At 42.7% G+C, this 22,456-nt stretch overlaps 1 protein-coding gene across 4 annotated transcripts in view; it reads left to right on the forward strand.

The window, feature by feature from the left end:
• LOC126999007 (lysophosphatidic acid receptor 1-like) overlaps window positions 1-22,456 on the forward strand; it is a 113,707-nt gene that overhangs the window by 46,996 nt on the left and 44,255 nt on the right. For all 4 annotated transcript variants that reach the window (XM_050861320.1, XM_050861319.1, XM_050861322.1 and 1 more), the window contains exon 2: window positions 15,286-15,664. In XM_050861320.1, coding sequence (XP_050717277.1) covers window positions 15,470-15,664 — 195 coding nt within the window. In that variant the 5' untranslated portion in view covers window positions 15,286-15,469. The remainder of the gene's footprint in view (window positions 1-15,285; window positions 15,665-22,456) is intronic.

A 22,456-nucleotide genomic window follows, 5' to 3' on the forward strand; every position in this document is an offset into this window, starting at 1 on the left:
CTATCTGATCATAATCCTCGCTCCCGGGCGCTGCTCGTGATTGGCTGTCCAGCCGTGTGTTCAGTCACGGTCCTCTCTGGTGTTATGTTTCTATATTATTTCCCGTAGCTCACCTACACTATTATGAGAGAAAGAAAAATACTCTGTAATGATTGTAGAACATCAATACATATGTCAAGTCGGTAAATCAAAAAATGAAGAATTTATGGCGAGTGTAATTGAAAGAACAATGTATTCAGTCCTCCGTAGCATGAGTAGCGGTGAGTATCGTGCGCGGCGAGAATCACTGCCATGGAATGCGGGATGTTCGATGTTTCGCTTATATCACGGTTTTATCTATAATCTGTTTACACCATCGTCTTCAGAATGCTTTTCTTTCTACCAAAATAGCGTAGGTGAGCTACGGGAAATAATATAGAAACATAACACCAGAAAGGCCCGTGACTGAGCACACGACTAGACAGCTAATCATGAGCAAGGCCCGGGAGAATATTTACGAAAGGTTGTTAGGATTTTGTCTCGCGGAGCCTAGCCCCACCCCCTGCATTGACGTCACGCGTTGATTCCTGATTGGCTGCTGTCTCCCTCCTTCCCCCCTCTGCCCCCCCCCCTCCTTGCCTCTCTCCCTCTGCCTTGCTCTCTCTCTCTCTCTCTCTCTCTCTCTCTCTCTCTCTCTCTCTCTTTTTTTATTTAAACATAGGCACATGTATACTATTTACATACCCAAAGGTGCACTGTCGTGTGCTGCAGAATAAAATCTATATATAAAATAACTACATAAACTATAAAAAATATATATACAATAAAAAAACATACAATACAGAATATATGTGTACGCACTGCACACTGCACTCGTGTCACTGCTCCACCACGAGTGTCAGTGGAGTGGGGAGTGAGCCCCTCCAGTGGTGGGCCGACAGTTTTATTTGGTACACAGGCCGTGAACATGTTCCACATCCGGTAGACTCTTCCCGAAAAGGTGCGCTGGTGCTGGCTGGTACGGGAACACGGCACCTCCACTGCGTCACCACGGGATAGCACCGTTCTCGTTTCCCGCCTAGTGAGTCTCAGAGGTTGGCGTAAGCCCGCCAGATGTGGCACTCCCTGCACTTGTGCCTTGTGAAACACCAAAAGAGCAGCTACGTCCCTGTGGTGCTCCAAGGAGTCGACGGAGTTGAGAGTTTCCTGCCCGGTTGAGGGGTCTGCCGCATCCACCAGTCGCAGTGCCCGTCTCTGGATGGCGTCGAGTCTCCCGCTGTGCGAGGCAGCACACGACAACCAAGAGAGGGCAGCGCACTCCAGGTAAGGCCGTATCTGGGCCTTGTAGAGCAACAGTCCCCCTTTTTTGTCGAGGAAGGTGGTCACCCTTCGCAGGCAGGAGACTCTGTGGGAGGCCTTTTGGGCAATGTGTTTGATGTGGCTGTCAAACCGTAGCTCTCTCTCTCTCGCGATGACACTTTGCGAACGAGGAACAATGGCATAAAACTCAAATGTAGACAAGTAAATTCAGACTGCACCAAATTTTTCTTCACCAACGTTGTAGTGCGAGAACGGAATAAGCTCCCACCGTCAGTGGTCCAATGTAACACTATTGACTCCTTTAAAAACAAGCTCGACCGTCACTTCCTTGAACTTAATATTAACTAGAGTAGAAAAGCAACGTTTTGAAGCCATCTGATTAGTGTAGATTCACTTAGGTGGACAGACCACCTAGTCCGGACCATGGGGTCTGTGTGGCCTGATTTTCTATGTAATTCTATGTAATTCTCTCTCTCTCTCTCTGCCTTTGTCTCTTCCTCTCTCCACCTCTGTCTCTGCCCCTCTCTCTGCCTCTCTCTGCCTCTGTCTCTGCCTCTCTCTACCTCTTTCTCTGCCTCTTGTCTCTGCTTCTCTCTGCCTCTGTCTCTGCCTCTCTCTGCCTCTGTCTCTGCCTCTCTCTACCTCTGTCTCTGCCTCTCTCTACCTCTGTCTCTACCTCTATCTCTGCCTCTCTGCCTCTTGTCTCTGCCTCTCTCTGCCTCTGTCTCTGCCTCTCTCTGCCTCTGTCTCTGCCTCTCTCTGCCTCTGTCTCTGCCTCTCTCTGCCTCTGTCTCTGCCTCTCTGCCTCTTGTCTCTGCTTCTCTCTGCCTCTGTTTCTGATTATGTCTGCCTCTTGTCTCTGCCTCTCTCTGCCTCTGTCTCTGCTTCTGTCTGCCTCTGTCTCTGTCTCTCTCTCTGCATCTCTTTCTGCCTGTCTCTTCTTCTCACTGCCTTTGTCTCTGCCTCTCTCTGTCTCTGCCTCTCTGCCTTTGTCTTTGCCTCTCTCTGCCTCTGTCTAGCTCTGCTTCTATCTGCCTCTCTCTATCTCTGTCTCTGCCTCTCTCCCTCTGCCTTTGTCTCTGCCCCTCTCTGCCTCTGTCTCTGCCTCTCTCTGCCTGTCTCTGCCTCTCTCTCTGGCTTTGTCTCTGCCTGTCTCTGCCTCTCTCTCTGGCTTTGTCTCTGCCTCTCTCTGCCTGTCTCTGCCTCTCTCTCTGCCTGTCTCTGCCTCTATATCTGCCTCTCTCTCTGCCTTTGTCTCTGCCTCTCGCTGCCTCTGTCTCTGCCTCTCTCTGCCTTTGTCTCTGCCTCTCTCTACCTTTGTCTTTGCCTGTCTCTGCCTCTCTCTCTCTGCCTGTCTCTGCCTCTCTCTCTGCCTCTCTCTCTTGCTTTCCCAGCAAACAATATCACGTTGCAACAACTTTGTCAAAACGTTACGAATAGGTTCCAGATACGTTGTGTGGGACTTTGTGAAAACGTTGTGGGAACAGAACTTTGTCCACTCCCAGAAAGGTTGTCACAACGTTGTGAAACAACGTACCCATGACCTTTTGAGGACCTTCTTGCTACCTTATTGCAACGTCCTTGCTACCTTTGCAGGACATGCTCTTCACTTTTTAGGGCCCTGTTCTCACCTGTTCAGAGTATTCCAGACACCAGATTAGGAAACTTAACATGTATTTACTGAATATTTCTGAACAATTTCATTAGGATATATTTAAATCTTCTAAATATGTATGTCTCTAATGAGCCTTAAAACTAGATATATGTAATATACACTGATAATGAAGACTCTCACATAAGCTTTTATATCGACATTGAATTATTAGTAAAGAATAAATTAAATTGCACAGTTTTTTGTTTAAAGTAAGTAGGCTACGGAATTATTGGGAAAGAATGAAATGCACAGTTCTTGTTTAAAGTAAGTAGGCTACGGAATTATTAGGAAAGAATAAAATGCTCAGTTTTTGTTTAAAGTAGGCTACAGATACAAAGGTTATATATTGTACAGTAGCCACAAACACTTTGATAAATCTTACTAACTGAAAGAAAAAGAAAAGCCAATTCCCTTGAACAGAGATCCAGTGCGTGAAGGGATTCGTTTCCTGCTTACATTTAGTGGATGGCGTGAGAGTAGGCGCCTGCAGCAAAAGGTTAAGGTTATTTGAAATATAAAATTCAACTTTATTAGCATTTATCCATGAAATGCGATACCGTGAAAGTCAAATCACTTATGATAATTAAGTATACAATTTTACATAATTATTACAATTATATACTCATGAGTTTGGTTATAAAATCACCAGTCAGGAAATCACCAAGAATGTTTACACAATGTTGTTTTTACGTTGTGATTTTCTGACCAAACTGTGACGTTTACGTCACAGTTTGGTCAGAAAATCACAACGTAATTATTACGTGCTGATGGCGTAACTTAGACGGACGAAGATGCAACCTAAAAACAACATTGTGTAAATGCTTCCTGTTTGCTGGGTTGTCTCTGCCTCTCTCTCTGTCTGTCTCTGCCTCTCTCTCTCTGCCTCTGTCTCTGCCTGTCTCTGCCTCTCTCTCTCTGCCTCTGTATCTGCCTCTCTGCCTCTGTCTCTGCCTCTGTCTCTGCCTCTTTCTCTGTCTCTGCCTCTTTCTCTGTCTCTGCCTCTGTCTCTGCCTCTGTCTCTGCCTCTTTCTCTGTCTCTGCCTCTTTCTCTGTCTCTGACTCTGTCTCTGCCTCTGTCTCTGCGTCTTTCTCTGTCTCTGCCTCTTTCTCTGCCTCTGTCTCTGCCTCTTTCTCTCTCTCTCTCTCTTAGATGCCGTAAGAGAGAGAGAGAGAGAGAGAGAGAGAGAGAGAGAGAGGGGGGGGGGGTCATAGGAAAAGGAAAAAGACGGAGGAAATACTTGTTGAATAACAGAAGCAGGAGGAGGGAAGAAGAGAACGAGAGAGAGAGCGAGGTAGAGGGAGAGAGGCAAGGAGGGGGACAGAGAAGGGAAGAAGGGAGGCAGCAGCAAATCAGGAGATATCAACGAGTGACGTCACTGCAGGGGGTGGGGCTAGGCTCCGCGCGACAAAATCCTAACAACCTTTCATAAATATGCGGCCCGGGAGCGAGAATTATGATCAGATAGCCTATCACGTGCGTCGATACAAAACACCGTAAGGAGCCAGATGCACGCTTCGAGTGTAGAGTTTTTTATATGGTATTGAATGCAGTAGTATCAGAAAGAATACTTGCACTATACAGTAGTAATATTAGAGGTAGTAGTAGAAGCAGGAACGATAGCAGCAGTAGTTATAGCAGTGGTCGTAGTAGTAGAATCGGCCTTTGCGACTATAATCCTATTTGCAGTCAACAAAAAGTTTCACGTACAGGCTGAGAAATCATCTTCAGGCTGTGTTCTGTGTCCACAAGCCTCGTATTCTGTATAGTGATAAATGCAAATATGTGCCTTTAAACGTTCAAATCAGAGAAACAAACCTTCTTTCGTGGAGGAAATGAAGGTATTTCAGGTATGTTTAGTTACTCCAAGCGCCTGAAATTTCGACCAGCTATTACTTACTTCAGGAAGAGAGATTAATAAAAGGCAAGCTGGGGCAAATGAAACCCTAATTTAGGAGCCCGTGTGTGTGTGTGTGTGTGTGTGGGTGTGTGTGTGTGTGTGTGTGTGTGTGTGTGTGTGTTGAATAGAGCCTGTGTGTGTGTGGGGGGGGGGGCTAGTGTGTGTGTGTGTGTGTGTGTGTGTGTTGAATAGGAGCCCGTGTGTGTGTGTGTGTGGTGTGTGTGTGTGTGTGTGTGTGTGTGTGTGTGTGTGTGTGTGTGTTGAATAGGAGAGATAGAGTGTATGTTTGCCTACAGACAGCTGCAGAGAGACATAACAATGACGGGTGGTGGACATAGTAAACACTTTTGTGGCTCCTCCCTTTTGGGCCACTTGCTTTTGTTTCTTCTTTATTGATGGATACTGACACACTAGAACACTTCTATTATCAAGTTTTCAGCATTCTTACCGTGTCGTATCCTCTGTAACGTGATAAGAGTTCAAGTTGTTATGGAGACCTGGTGTTCGGGGTAAAACAAAGTAAAATCTTTCTTAAATTAATTTTAAACTAATGGAAATAACACTCCTCTCAACATACTGCGTTTTAGTAGCCAAGAACACTAAATATGGCATGTCAGAAGTGGACGAGACATACGACAACAATTTCACAAATCACAGTAATACAACAAAGATACGCAATCAAAATTGTTACATTGAAGTTACCTTTAACGATGCAGCAAATAAAGCGAACAGAATGTTGGGCTTCATTAAAAGAAACTTTTTATTCAAGAATAAAGATGTAATACTTCCGCTCTACAATAGTTTAGTCAGACCCCACTTGGAATATGCGGTACAGTTTTGGTCTCCCCACCATGCAAAGGACATTGCTAAATTAGAAGGTGTTTAGCGTCGGGCAACAAAAATGATCCCTTCCTTGCGCAACAAATCTTACGAAGAAAGGCTTTCCACCCTTAACATGTTCTCTCTTGAGAAACACCGCGTCCGAGGAAAACTGATCGAATGTTTTAAAATACTTAATGGTTTCACGAATGTAGACAGAACAAAATTGTTTATGACCGATGACACTTTGCGAACGAGGAACAATGGCATAAAACTCAAATGTAGACAAGTAAATTCAGACTGCACCAATTTTTCTTCACCAACGTTGTAGTGCGAGAATGGAATAAGCTCCCACCTTCAGTGGTCCTGTGTAACACGATTGACTCCTTTAAAAACAAGCTCGACCGACACTTCATTAACTTAATATTAACTAGAGTAGAAATGCAACGTTTTGGAGCCATCTGATTAATGTAGAATCACTTAGGTGGACAGACCACCTAGTCTGGACCATGGGGTCTGTGTGGTCTGATTTTCTTTGTAAATCTTTGTAAACCTACAAAACCCATACAAGTACAAGTCATACCATAAGCAGTGGTTCTCCATCTTACTCACTTCTAACACCAAAACAATGTAATCACTACACCAGTAATCCTTCCACACATTTCCTGCACACTAAATCTCCAGGCCGGTAAATTTCATAGGGTCGCGGCTTGCCCTAGAGTCAGTTATTTCTACTCACGAGTAAGATTGCCAACACAGCCGTAGTTGTTGTTGAGTCTACTTCTTTAGAAAGTCACTTTAGCTCTCTGCTAATTTCACTTGTTCTACCTAACTCATTCTGAGCTTTTTGCCAGGCTAATAACACTTGTCATGCCTATTTTTCCACATAACCAATCACCTATATTTCTTATCAACGCCCATTGCCCAGACTCATTCTGTCAGTGACCACTCTTGTTATTTACGTTTTTGCTATTCGTCACAGGTCACAACCCCTGGAAACAGACCGATTTTTACGTCTCTGCTCTGATAGTTGCTTTTACCATTTGTCGTCAAACCCACTTCTTATTTCAGCCTTTGGGACTTGGTGTTGCTCTCCACACCTATATCTAGCCACGCCTACTGGCCATGAGTACTTGCACCCCACCTATTTTTGCCACACTGGTATTCTTTTTATGAAATGATCATGTTATCTGTTTTCTCTTCGTCCTTTGTTTATCTCTTCCCCTTACGGGTAATGGGCTGCCTGCCAGGGTGTTTATGTCTGTCTTGCCTTCACCTCATTTCCTTTTTTTCCCCCATTGTCTACTGACTTGTTTGTGCCTGGTCAGTTTATGTGCTTTTGCTGGTTATAGGTAGCGGCGCTTCTGGGACCTAGCCTACCCTCTTTTTCTGAGGATCTCACCCCCTGAGACCTCACAGGTGTTGGTTGAGAAGATGTCCTCGGCATCAGCCTCGAGTCCTGACGCAGGCATCGTGCGTAGGGCAGGCCATAGAAATGCCCCACGCCACATGCCGCTGATCACTTTGATCCACAATGGCTGGCTTTCCTGTGCCAACTCACGGACATCACTGCGCATCTGAACGCCCTTAATGTAAAGCTGTAAGGCAAAGACATTCTCCTGACACACACACACCAGTGCCTTCGAGGTTGAGGTTTAGATGTTATCAGTTGTCTGATGTTAATTTTTGAGTATTTTCCTTGCCTTGCTGCATCTTCTGTTGTGAGCTCCTCTTCTCCAAAATGAAGGACACGAAGTTTCGACTTTGCTCACAACTCTCGAACCTCCACCTGAATGACATTATTCTGTTGTCTGCCTCATCCACCGAGTCGGACACTGAAACACGTCTGCATGGCAAGCAGCACCAATTGTCTCACTGATCTGTAGGTTTTTCACTTTTATTTTTTTTTACTTTGGGGTTCTCGTTTCTTACTTCTGCCCTCGGCCTGCTCCCAAAAATTTCACCTGGCTCTCGTTTCGAAAAAATTGTCCGTAGGGGCTGCAAGACAGCGGTCAACTCCTGCAGGGGGATAGACTCAGCACTGCGAAGAGAGAAAAGATCAGGGAAGACGGACCCGTTCAGAGGCCATTTGAGGACCTCTAGAAGAGGAGGGAGGTGCGGAAAGAGAAATGAGCGGGAGACCGTGTTGGGAGGCCCCCCCACAACTGTTTTTTTGCCGGGAATTGTCAGGGATGGGCTGTGGGCACTGCAGCCTTGACGTAGCCCAAGGACGCCGTTATCGGTTAACCGGACAGTGTATTTATTGACAGGATTTGTAGGGCATGTAAGTGTCAGAGTGATGGGGAGGGGGGAGCAAGTGGATAGGTCCAGTAGCCACTACCTTTGATAAACATAGATGGAAAAGTTTTTAAGACTGATGTGTGGCAGAGATGGAACACTGATTTCTGGTTAAAAAAAGCTGCCGACTAACAAGAGGCTTCGCGACTAGCCTCATATATAGGACCTGTGGATGGACGTCACTCATTATATCCTTATATACAGCTAAAACCTCAGGAACTACAGGGAACCAAAGACCTGGAGGGCAAACTGATGCCTCTCTTAATATACTTAACAGTTGCTTATCTGACTAATGGTTGGAGTTTGCAGGAGAGTCTGCAGACCCAACTTTAAACCTAGAATGCCAGTACTGATGTGCCCCAACACTAACTCCAAGTCCAACAATGTTTGGAGTAGTTTTTGCTCACCTTCTAATGCCAAAGTTTTTTTTAGAATTCTATCATACAACCTGATGTGATATATTTACAACAGAAGATAACGATTAAGGGGAGACTGCACATGCGTATGCATATTGCGTAGTGTAATACTGAGTGTAGTAGAATGAACGTTTAACAGGATACGTTCCTTCTCAGTTAGTGATTCTAGTTGTCCAATTTTCTCTTGAATAGCTTCAACTTGAGACTGAGTCGCGGTAAAAAAATAGGATACTAGACAGAGACCCTGAAAGTTAATCATTCCCCGCTTTTTTCGATTATTGCTAGAGGCAAACAGCATATCTGGATGAGTATTCACCACATAGCGTAAGATTTTTTTTAGATTATGTAACAATGAGCTGAATTCTTTATCAGAATTATGGAGAGTATTTTTTTTATAGATTCTATCATCGGTTGCCATATGAACAAAGAGTCCATGCTAAAAAAACAGTCAAATTTCGTGCTTGAAACAAAGGATCAAAAACATAATCTCTGAAAATAAATGGCACTCCGTAGAGAAATAGACAAATGTGAAGGAATAAGTATAGGAGGAAGAAACATCACAAATATACGATACGCTGACGACACAGTGCTTTTGGCCGATTCAGAAGAAAGATTACAATATCTGTTAAATATATTGGTACCGGCAAGTAGAGAAAAAGGACTGCTTATTAACATCAAGAAAACGGAAACCATGGTCTTTTCAAAGAAGAACGGCCGAGATAAACAACAATCAGGATTAATGGAGACGTTATTAAACAAGTTGATTCATTTAATTATCTGGGAAGTACTTGAGTGCAGATGGGCAGAGATCGAAGAAAAAATCAGAAGAAAAGATTGCTAAAAAAAAAAGTTTCTGAACATGAAGAATATTTTAACAAACAACGGATCGGTACCAACAGGGAACGCTATAAAATGTTATGTCTGGTCAACATTGTTATATATGGAGGTGAGGTGAGACATGGACGATAGGAAGGAGAAAAAAGATTGGAGGCTATGGAGATGTGGTTGTGGAGAGAATGTTGAAAGTTTTCGTGGACGGAAAGAAAGAGACAAATGTCGAAATCTTACGTATGGGAGAACAGCGAAGGTTGATGAGTGAAATAAGGGGAAGACAGCTGCAATTTGTAGGGCATGTAATGAGAAGAGACGAACTTGAGAACACTGTTCTGACCGGCATGGTGGAAGGCACTAGAGACAGAGGACGACAAAGAGAGAAGTACCTGGATTGGATGAGAAAACATCTACAGGCAGGAATGAACATCGCGCAAGTCCTGCAGAGAACGAGAGATAGAGAGATGGCGTGCGTGTCATGCCGACCGTCGTCCTGCATATAACACCACTAAGGTGGGTAAGTCTCTTCCTGCGAAGACTAGACGGTATGTTGGCCATCACGCATCGGCGACTCTCGGGTTGGGAGTGAGGCGTGCACCGATGAAGCAAAACAAATCTGCGAATAATTACGTAATATTAGCGCTCAAATGATGCGTTTTTCATTTTTGCTCTTTATTTATTTTCCAGTCTATTTGCTTTGACATCACGCAGGCAAATCCTGTACCGTAGAGTAAGCGCGAAGGCTATATGTGCTGAGGTGGCTCTGAGGGTTCGGGAGTAAGCTCAAAGGATTGTCCATCAGTTATTGCAGCCTGCGCATCAACTATTGGTGTCTGTACTGTTGGAGGACGAACTTCATTTTCACTTTCACAAGGATCAGTCATTTCTTCTTTACTAGTCATCACTTCCATGGTAGCTGATTTATTCTCAGTGATATCTGGGTTCAGCAATGCAAAAAATATTTCAGTGTCTTTCTATGGCCTTAAAGGGTATGCTTGCGCAACTGCTGGAGAGTGCTGCACATCGATGCAGTCTTCATGAAGGACTTTTATTCTACATGTGTGGACCGTTATGAGCCCATGTGTGTGTGTGTGTGTGTGTGTGTGTGTGTGTGTGTGTGTGTGTGTGTGTGTGTGTGTTGAAGAGGGGAGATAGAGTGTTTGTTTGCCTACAGAAACAGCTATAGGGAGACATGACAGAGACGGATGGTGGACAAAGTAAACACTAAATGAGGACACATTCGTGGGTGCGCCGGAGATTTTGATTAATGACCGCGCCGGCTGCTCTCTAATTTTTGTGGGCAGCTCGTCGTGTGCATCCGCTCTTTCTTTTTCGTTCTCTGCAATACTGTATAACGCACTCCCCTTGCTATTTGATGATTTTCCCTCGTATAAATGGAGGAAGCTTGCAGTGAAACAGAGCAAGATGCAAGAAGATAAGAGAAATATGATACGAAGTAATTAGACCTTTAAAATATGTGCACGTCGAAGAAGCGTTCAGTTTTAGCAGTACACTTCATGAAGTCATATAAAGCTGTGGAACATGAATGTCTTTATCTTTAAGACACAAACAATAACTAAAACGTTTCTCTTGCATATTCTTATTCCTCGGAGGGCTAAAGTATAGATGAAGAAACATGAAGATAATTAAGTATGTGTGTCTTTGAACTGAATTAATTGGATGAAATTGGGCGTGTTGTTGTCCCGAAGTGAATTAACGAAGACTGTCCGTGCTAATATTGGCCCGGAGGCTGGTTAGAGCACTGGAGCACGCCATTAAGAGGCAGGCTTATGGGACACTCTGATTACTGTTGCGTGAGTGTGGCTGCACGTTCAATGGCTCGTGTTGTGGCCTAACTCTTCTTTAGCAATAATAGCTTTAAAGATTTTCAGCTAACGAGTTTTTCCAGTTACGATCTTGATTATATAAAGATGGAATTTGTTGACGCAGGTACCAAGAACCCCTTCATAGTTAGATGAGATTGGCTTTTGCCTTGGAGAAAGATTTGATCCGCCAGGCCCACGTTTGAACCCTTTCCCCTCTTCGGACTCAGGATTTGCTCACGTAACTCAGAGATGTTGTCTCATTACCTCTTCCTCTTCTTCCTTCTCCATCTTCTCTTCCTCCTTCTCTATCTCCTCCTCCTTTTTTCTCCTCCACTTCCGCATCCTTTCGCCTCTTCTTTTCTTCTCAATACTGCCTCTCCTTTCCACTTGTGTTGATTATCTCGGCAAACACAACTGCCGCTTCAATAAGAGGTAGATCAAATAGAAGGAGAAAGATGAAGCTCGGGAAGTTTTCCTCCTCGCCTCAAGTTGAAGCGCACTTCATCCCGTCCTGTGGCAAGAGCGAGAGTTAAATGCGTGTCATCACGAATTAAAATCTTGTAAGCATTAGATGGGTGGGCACCTTGTTTGTGTTTGCCGACCTCGTCTTGCATTTAAAAAAAAAATTTCTATTTTACTTATCCTTTGTGCTTGGTTTCCCCGAAAGCTAATTTCATTGGAGTCATTGTGTGTGTTGAATAAGGGATTTCACAACCTGACAATGCAGACCAAAAAACGGAATAATAATGGAAAGTAACACACACACACACACACACACACACACACACACACACACACACACACACACACACACACACACACACACACACACACACACACACACACACACACACACACACACACACACACACACACACACACACACACACACACACACACACACACACTTTCGACTAAACAGACTAAATGATAAAGCAGGTCATATTTCATCGCAAGGCTTCATCGTGGGTCGTGTATGCTATCCGGGCCGGGAATTCAGGCTTATTGCTTTAATTAACTTCCTCTGGCCTACGAATCTCGCCCCGCCGACGGCAGGTTTGAATTCTGTCTGAATAACGCCGCTTGGTTGCACTTTTCAAATTTTCTCAAGATAAAGATATTTTCATGGAAAGCTCAAGAGGTATTTGCTGTCATCTGATTTCGTGGAACTGATGGCCTTTTCAGAAAATGTGGTATTCACGGGTTATCTGCTCTCACCAGCTGATGTGATGAGGAAAAGATGTTTGAATAATAGTAAGAGAAAACCAGAGAAGATCCGCGTTGAAGGAGAGGAGGAAGACTAAAAGGCGAAATAGAGAAGTCAAGTGGTGTAAGGATATCCTGGCTTCCGTCTCGCGTTTGTGCCGCAGACTGGTCCTGTTTCCCTCGCCTGTACTTGTCATTGCGTTTCATTTTTTGTTTCCCCAGTAAAGTTTATTCTAGTGACATCCAGCGTCTTTCTCCGCCTTCAACCTATTTCCTCTCTCCTTCCTCTGTTCCTGCGATCTGTCATTCGTTTTACTCTTTCTTCATCGCTCCCTCACTTCCTTCTCCGGCATTCTTCCCTTTCCTCGTCCGGCTTTCCTCCCCGGGTTTTTAGTTTCCTCGCCGGCTTCAGAATAAACTTAACGTCAGTAGAATTCCTGGCCTGTATGTCTTTCAGCAGCTTAAACATTATATTATATTTTCCTATTGTTTTGGAAGCAGCCGAGAACGTCAAGAGATCAGAAACTCCCGCTCCTGAAATAGAAGATTGCCTCCACATTTTTATTCGACTGTCGGCTTCTCTTCAGGATTTTTGCTTCGGCCAATTTTGTTTTTAGTTTCCTATATAGTTAAAAATAGAAGTAACGTGGTACTTGGATATCGTTTAAATTGTCGAGGGTGGTGGAAAGTGAGTAAGGGAAAAAGAAAGAGGAGGTAGGAGGGTGGTAGTGTTTTTAATGGTTTAGCTGGCTACAGGAGGAAAGGGAATGGGAGACTGCGAGGCGGAACGGAGAAAAGAAATACAGTTAGAGACTGAGAGAGAAAATAAAATAAGATTGTTCTGGTATTGGCTCTTCTAGAAATGATTGAGAAGGGGGAGGAGGAGGAGGAGTCGGAGGAAGAAGAGAAGGGGGAGGTGATGGGGGAGGAGGGAGGTTGTAGTACTATTTAAGATGAGATAAGGAATAAGAAGTAAACTAATTTAAATAACATTTACCTGTACTAGCAGAAGACTAAAGAAATACTCGTAAACTTAACCTTACTGTTAGGAGGAGGAAGAGTAAGAAGGAAAGAAAGAGGAAATATGGACGTGGGATAAGGCGACAAAAAGAACATTTGAAAGGAATACAGTTGTAATTATAGTAGATTGTGAGAGACAGTATAGTACACGCGGTGGTGGGCGGCATAGCCTGGATGAGTTGAGACGAGCTTTTTAAATTGTAAAGGAAGTCAGATAAATATTACGCCCTGAGAGTAAAACCGACAGCACCGACGCTAAACCACTCGCTGATTGCAGAGCGGCGAGGGGATGAGCCACGATTGTTTTGAGAAAGGCGTAGGTTCGCCGGCTTCATATTGATTAAAGCCTGTGACTAGTTGGCTTCGTGTCACGCATCTTCCTCAAAAGGTCTGTCTTGGACCATTAATTGAAAATTCCAGACCCGCTCGTGCGTTTCGTTCCGCTTCAGTGTTTGGGCGCCGGGGCTGAGCGGAAGTGGCTGACAGAAACAGAGGTCCTGACTCCGGGCAGAGCGTTCAAAGTTCAGGCGGAAAGTCACTTAATGAGAAAAATAATGTTTCCCTGCGCGCTTACCTGTCTAATGGCTGCTTCCTACAACGTCTGGGTGAAAATCTTTTCCACTTCTTTACTTTTCTTTGAAGCTGAGGGCGCCTTTCCTACCACACTGCACCCATATATATAGATATATATATATATATATATATATATATATATATATATATATATATATATATATATATATATATATATATATATATATATATATATATATATATATATATATATATATATATATATATATATATATATATATATATATATATATATATATATATATATATATATATATATATATATATATATATATATATATATATATATATATATATATATATATATATATATATATATATATATATATATATATATATATATATATATATATAGTCGACGACCATCAAGAAACATTGCCCTTCCACCTAAGCCAAATACGTCGATGATATTTTTGTCTGCATCAAGAACCTAGACGAACTCAAGACTCAAACAACAGCTGCAAGACGCTTCCGGACTCAACTTCACTTACGTAGAATCAAGACAAGGCCGCCTCCCCTTCCTTAACGTCTTAGTTACTGCACAAGAATCCGGCTTCACTAGTACAGTCTGCATAAAATATACCAACAAAGGCCTCTGCTTAAATGGTAACGGCAAGTGTTAGCGCCAGTATCTTCAATCAGCTATCAACGCCTACATCAGACGGGCACTTTCTCACTGCTCAACATGGAACAACGTATTCTATCGGAACGTCAGACCCACAGATCCAGAGAAGAAGCTACAACTAACAATGTACTACAAGATTATGAAAACCTCACACCTACCTATCAAAAACAACCACACGAAAACACCAGGGCCTCTACAGTAAAGCCACATCATCTACGAGCACACCTGCGCTATTGAGGGCAGTGGACCTGAAAAATACATCGGGATGACAAGGACTACGCTGTCGAGGAGCCTCACTTGACACCTACAGAATGGAGCTATTAAAAACCACTGCGTCACCAAACACAAGACCACCGTTACTCGCCGTAACTTGGAGGGTATCACTAAAATCATCGACAAAGAAAGAGACCCACGCCGTCTTCTCTACCTCAAAGCATTGCACGTTGGGAAATCATCACCAGCAATAAACACACAGGCACAAGATCTACAAGTTTTACCTAAAATCAAAAGAAGAAGTAGAGATAACGCCACCAACTCAACACCGCTGCCTCTCACCCAATAAGGAAGCGGACAGTCAACACTGCACACTACTAACCAATCAACTCACAGCACCCATGTATAAAAGGGACCTACAGACCATACTGTCAGAGACACGCCAGTCCTCATCGACAGACCGACTTGGTCGGGTTGACTGACATTCCCATGCTTTGGTTGATAAAGTTTTTTTCTATTTACCGTTATATTTGCATTTTATAATATATTCACCTTTTAATGTAAATATCTTTGTTTTTACCCATAGGACGAACCGTGGGAGGCAGGCTCAAAACGGCGTCCAGAACTCGTACCTCCTGATTACGAAGCCGAAGTGGGCGCGGGGCAGGACTGACGGGCAGACCTATCTGTTTAACTTAAGAGGAGACGTGACACCGTGGCGGCTTAGGTGAAGCGCCGCGTCTTTGTTCCCTGCCCCGTCCCCTCCAGGCATGGCAGCGTGGAACACGAGCACCACGCCACTCCCTGCTCTGCTGCTGGGGGTGACGGGAAGTTCCTGGGGAGCCACTGTGCCCGGGGATTGTGTGGAGGCTTCCCCGGGTGAGAACAACAACACTTGTTTTCCACAGGACGAGGACGACTTCCAGCCAGAGGATATGAGCAGCACCATCGCCATCATCGTGCCAGTGAGTACATCGACAAATTCCAACATCTTCCATTCTTCATTTTGTATTTTCTTCGTGTGATTCGCCGACGCTTCAGGTCATGCTGTTCTTCTCAAGGACACAATATAAAACTGTCAAATATGTCGTGGGTATTTTTTTCTTTTTTTTACGTTTTCGCCTATGACGCCGGTAGGGTTTGATGGTAGGGCCTGATGGTCGGCCCCAGCCCGTTGTGGCGCAGGCAAGTGTTTATAGTGGCACCATCTTGCATTGGCTCATGCTGCTCCCCGGAACTCATCTTTGATCCTAGAATCTAGAGTCAGGGTTGATAGGTGGTCTTCTGGACAGCATGTGGGCAGTTTTAGGACACTCGGCGGTGACTGAAAAATCCCGGCTTCTGGCACCGGGCGGGGCGCGAACCCACGTCGTCCTAAACGCGGCGCCATTACGCTATCCACTCACCCAACCCCTCCCCATTTACATTTTCCAATAATATACTTCAGTTGCCGTTGACATATAATTTTATTGTGATAAATTCGCCCAATTCCAGAACTGCAATCTTCGGGAGTGGGTTGAAAGTGTGCGTTGCTCAAAAAGGAGTCGCGTCTGAGAAGTTTTCAAGGTTCCGAGAAGTTTTTATATTGCTATTTACTCTCTTACACGGTAATTGTGTCAGTGTTTTCACTATGTCGGACTATTACGCTTGCCGAGAGTCGGAGTGTGGGCTACACCAGCACAGTATACTCCCTCAGCATTCTGTTCGTGTGCTTCCTAGTATTTACAGCGAATGCAGTAAGACCTGCTCTCGAAAAATAGGGAAAAACAGTTTTGGACTCTAATTGACCTTTCTTTCGGCCACCTCTTTTGATTCTTTTTTGGGGGAGCAGCGAGTAACGGGCTTTTTTTTATTATTGTTTCCTTTTTTTGTGCCCTTGAGCTGTCTCCTTTGTTGTAAAAAAAATACAGGGATGCAGCAGATACCGTGCATGCATTTTGTAGGAAATGTCGTCGTCCTCTCTTTATTTTTCCTTTCCCCTTCACGGAGACTAGCGGCCAACTATTTCTCCTACACAGGCTTCATGACACACTTCAAGGGTAAATGTATATTCCAGAGACGTTGGGAGACAAAGCAATTTCTTTCTTCATAACAGCTGGAGTTCATTGTGTCTGTCTCGGAATGAAATATCTCATGTTCTTTTTCTTTCAGAAGTGGTTACGTAACTTAGTGTAGTGTTTACTTAGACGTGTTCTTGCCTTCCGACCTGCGTCAGAGGAAGAATTAAACAAAAAATACAATAAAGAGGAGAATCTCGTGAAAGGGGAAAAATGACTTTCGCTGTAGCTTCAGAACCGAGTCAACAATGATCCTCAGCAATGTGTCCTGCGTTGTGTGTGTCATGAAATACTCATCCGTGTCTGATTAATGTGCAATTTGAACATAAATTTACATATGCTCCTCTTGCAAATATGTATGCACGTTGCGTTAGGGAATGTCATACTTTTATAGAGATTATTTATCCACGCTGTTACAAGAAGGTAAATAGATATACTTTGGCATGCAATATGTGGATGACGCATTGTTCGTTCTACTCGGGTTTGACTTATTGTGCAAAACGTTTGATAAAAAATCAAATAAACAAGCACCAGTTGGCCGCCCTCCCCCGCGCACATCTATTTATACGGCGCGTGTTGTACAAATATAGCAAAATGAAAATACAAATCTATGTGCATTATTTATGTTGTAAACTAATTTCCACCGACACAGACACACACACATACACACACACACACACACACACACACACACACACACACACACACACACACACACACACACACACACACACACACACACACACACACACACACACACACACACACACACACACACACACACACACACACACACACACACGCACGCACGCACGCACGCACGCACACACACACACACACACACACACACACACACACACACACACACACACACACACACACACACACACACACACACACACACACACACACACACACGCTTTATTAAAATCGAGTTCCTCATGGAAATGTTTAATCTTAATTACTAAAAGAAATGCGTACCCATAGTTTCTTCTTAAAACATAACCAAAATGAACATAGATGAACGTCACCTCCTACATACCCTTTGTCTGTGTGGCATTAAGGGGCGGTACAAGCCAGGCGGGAGGCAAGACATTGCAGACTTCTCCCTTGTGGAGGGAATTAGAAAATTTGTGGTCCTTTACCTTGGAGGCGAGCGTCACAGTGAGTTCGTAGTTATTCTAGTGTGTTTTATTGCCAGCAACTTGAACGAGGCGGAGTGAAGCAGAGAAAGTGATGGCCCGGGACTGCGTGGGCGCGGTGAGGTGCCTCTCGGAGATGGGTGTCTTGTGATGGCAATGAAGATAGCGAGGAATGTTATTAAAGAAAGTAATAAGAATGGCTTTTGCAATTACATTTTCTTCCCCATTCAGTGTGCGGTATATATTCATTAAAACTCCAAACGAAAAAATATATTTTGCATTGCAAATTTCAAATGAAAACGTTGTAGGCCAATAAAGCAAGGTTGCGTTTGTTTAAGTATGAACAAATGTATAAATAATATTTACATCTTGAGATGAAAGTCATAACAAAGTATATTATGCTGAATCTGGAAGGAATTTAATGAAACTCCCAACCTCCACATGACAAAAATGCCAGTTCAACAACAACGGCTGTCCTAAAAATATGGAAATGACTTTCAGAAATCATAGTCATCATTCATCAAAAGTTATATACATTACTGCAAGAATGTTGTGGCCTCGGAGTATTTATCAGAATGGCTGCTTGCAAACTCTTCAGCCATACCTGACGTTGAGCTCCCTGCCTCTCGTTAGTGGTCATGATTCATAGCTAGCCTTGTTGTTGTTGGTGTTATTGGTGGTGGTGGTGGAGGAAGAAGTGGTGGTAGTGGTGATGGTGATGTTGTTGCCTGTGTTGTCATCGTTGTTATTGTTGCAGTTATGTTTTTTAGGTGAGGGTGGTGGTTGTGATATGATAATGATAATGATAATGAAATCTTTACAATTATTATTATTATTATTATTATTATTATTATTATTATTATTGATTCGATATCGGTGCTGGGTAACATTCAACTTGTCTTCTTGTATTATTATTATTATTATTATTATTATTATTATTATTATTATTATTATTATTATTATTATTATTATTATTATTATTATTATTATTATTATTATTATTATTATTATTATTATTATTATTATTGAAATTATTATTGTTATTAATATTGGCAATATTATTTTTAACAGGTAGTCTCAAAGCAGAACTAAAGTCAGACAGAGGTGTTAAATATCCCCTAAAACACGAGATAGGGTTAAAGAAGGGAATTTATCAGAAAATAAAGAATGGTGAAACACATCTCAGGGGCTGGTATGTCGAACTATCTAGATTAGTGAAGAAAAACACCAGAGTAGCTAAAAGGAACTATGAGATTAAAGTAGCAAATGAGGCGAAAAGTAATCCTAAGGGCTTCTTTCAGATGTATAGAACAAAAACAAGGGAGAAAATTGTACCGCTGAAAACAAACACAGACGACCTAGTAGAAAATTACGAAAATATGAGCACATTGTTGAACGACTATTTCCTTTCAGTATTCACACAAGAGGATCGAACGACTATTCCGGAAAGGGTTCGGGTGTACGAAGGCGGGGATGGCGATAAATTGAGGGATATAATCATTACCAGGCAAGTAGTCCAGGATGAGATAGATAAGCTTCAGAAGAATAAGTCGCCAGGTCCTGACGGGATATTTCCGAGGGTATTAAAGGAATGCAGGGATGTACTCAGTGACCCACTAACCGACATCTTTAAGATGTCGGTAAATACTGGTTATGTGCCCAGCCTATGGAAAGTAGCTAATGTGACGCCGATTTTCAAAAAGGGGGACAGGTCAGCTGCTTCAAACTATCGCCCAATTAGCTTAACATCAGTTATAGGCAAGATGCTGGAGTCCATAATAGCCAGGAACATTTGGGAGCATCTGGAGAAACATAGCTTAATTCACGACTCGCAGCATGGGTTCACGAAAGGTAGGTCATGCCTCACCAATCTCTTGTCCTTCTACTATAAAGTATTTGAGGCGGTAGACAGAGATGGAAATTATGATGTAATCTATCTTGATTTTAGTAAAGCGTTTGACAAAGTTCCTCACCAACGACTGTTGCTTAAATTACAGGCCCACGGAGTAGAGGGTAAAGTTTTTAACTGGGTCACGGCGTGGCTTAGCAATAGGAAGCAAAGAGTGCAAATCAATGGTAAAAGATCTGACTGGGGATGTGTTACGAGTGGGGTACCACAAGGTTCGGTATTAGGTCCACTTTTGTTTATTATTTATATCAATGACTTAGACACAGGAATTAGTAGTGATGTCAGTAAGTTTGCAGATGATGCCAAAATCGGTAGAATAATTGAGTCGGACCAGGACGCTAGTATTTTCCAGGATGAACTAAACAGATTGTATGACTGGGCGGATAAATGGCAGATGGAGTTCAATGTGGGAAAGTGCAGTATTCTGAGTGTGGGTAGGAACAACCCCTCACATAACTATTGCTTAAATGACACTCTCATAAGCAGGTCTGGATGCGAGAGGGATTAAGGGGTCTTAGTGAGCTCTGATCTCCGTCCAAGGGCACAATGCATTCAAGTTAGAAATCGAGCAAACAGAGGTACTGGGATTTATTTCAAGGAGCGTAAGTAACAGAAGCGCCGAAGTCTTCCTCAAACTATATTTAGCATTAGTTAGACCTCATCTTGATTATGCGGTTCGGTTCTGGTCACTTTACTATAGAATGGATATAAAAATGTTAGAATCGGTGCAGATGAGGATGACTAAGATGATTCAGGGGTTAAGAAACTTACCATACGAGGAAAAACTCAAACAGTTAAACTTGCATTCTCTAGAAAGGCGAAGGGTGCGTGGAGACATGATCGAGGTTTATAAATGGATGAAGTTCTTTAATAAGGGGGATATTCATAAGGTTTTGTTGGTAAGAGAACCGGATAGGACAATGTAATGGGTTTAAACTGGATAAATTCAGATTCAACAGGGACATAGCAAAAATTGGTTTACTAACAGAGAGGTAGATGGGTGGAAGAGGCTGAGCAGTCATGTGGTGAGTGCCAATACAATTGTCACATTCAAAAATAGACTAGATAAATTCATGGACAGTGATAATAGGTGGGGGTAGATTCACGGGAGCTTAGGTTCAAATGAGCTGCCTTGTACAGGCCTACCGGCCTCTTGCAGACTCCTACGTTCTTATATATATATATATATACATATATATATATATATATATATATATATATATATATATATATATATATATATATATATATATATATATATATATATATATACATACATATACATAGGAATACATAGGAAGAACAGACGCCAGAAGACCTATCGGTCTATGGCGAGGGTGTCTGTTTACTACCGCTACTACTAGTAATCTACGTGTGGTAGAACAAGACAGAATAGATGAAGGCTCCTACCCACCCACCTCTCCCTCCGGCAACGTGCCGGCAGGAAATAGTTAGAAGAGAACACCATGCACCTTTAAGGAAGAAAGGGACATGGAAATTTTACAGTAAAGAGAGAAATAAGAGGAAATTACTACCCTTAACTTACACTACTGGTAACCTAACCTGTGGGGGAAAATGACTTCATTACATAAGAACATAAGAACATGGAAACACAGGGAGGCTGGAAGAGGCCGAGTGGTCTACACAGGGCAGCCCCAGAATCCCCCCTAATACTCACGATGGGTGAGGTGTAGTTTCAGGGGCACAGGTGGAGGCTTGATCCTCGTTTTACCGGCGGTACTAGACACGCATCAGTAACCTGTCACCTTACTGCACCCACACCTCACTCCACCTGTCATGCGGACATTAACTGTTACTTTACTCTATTGTTAACTTACGCTACTTGCAATCTAGGTTGTGGGGGAGAATAATATAGATTTAGGTTGAGGTCTTGCTGCAATCTGTCTGAAAACATGCGAAGAAAGGTCAGTATAATCTTATATACCTGAAGTACTTATCCAATGAAGACTTGAAGCTATTGATACTCTGTGCGCTAACTACTGACGGTGGGAGTCTATTCCAGTGATCGACGACTCTATTATTGAAAAAACTTCTGCGCACCAATGTGTTACATTGGTTTCCCTTTAACTTCATACCGTTGCTGCGTGTTATTGTGTTGGTGTCTCTCTGAAATAGACTATCTGGGTTAATGTTGTCGAATCCATTAAGGATTTTGAACACTTCAATTAAGTCCCCTCTTATCCTTCGCTTTTTTAGGGAAAACATATCTAAACGCTTTAAACGCTCGTCATATGGCAAGTTTCGGAGCGCTGGAATTTGTTTGGTTGCTCGTCGCTGTATCTTTTCTAGCAAAACTTGATCTTTGATAAAGTTCGGTAACCAGAACTGAACGGCGTATTCTAGGTGTGGTCTTACAAATGCTAAATATAATCTCTTCATAAGTACGGGTGATTTATAATCAAAGTTTCTTGAGATTAATTCTAACATCATATTGGCTTTTTTACTCGCTGCAGAACATTGATCACTCATTTTAAGTGTTACTGATAATGACACCAAGATCTTTTTCTTGTTTTACTTCGCTGAGCTCATGTCCGATATATATATATAGATATATATATATATATATATATATATATATATATATATATATATATATATATATATATATATATATATATATATATATAT

This window comes from Eriocheir sinensis, chromosome 15 (genome assembly GCF_024679095.1).
Source record: "Eriocheir sinensis breed Jianghai 21 chromosome 15, ASM2467909v1, whole genome shotgun sequence".
Classification (NCBI taxonomy): domain Eukaryota; kingdom Metazoa; phylum Arthropoda; class Malacostraca; order Decapoda; family Varunidae; genus Eriocheir; species Eriocheir sinensis.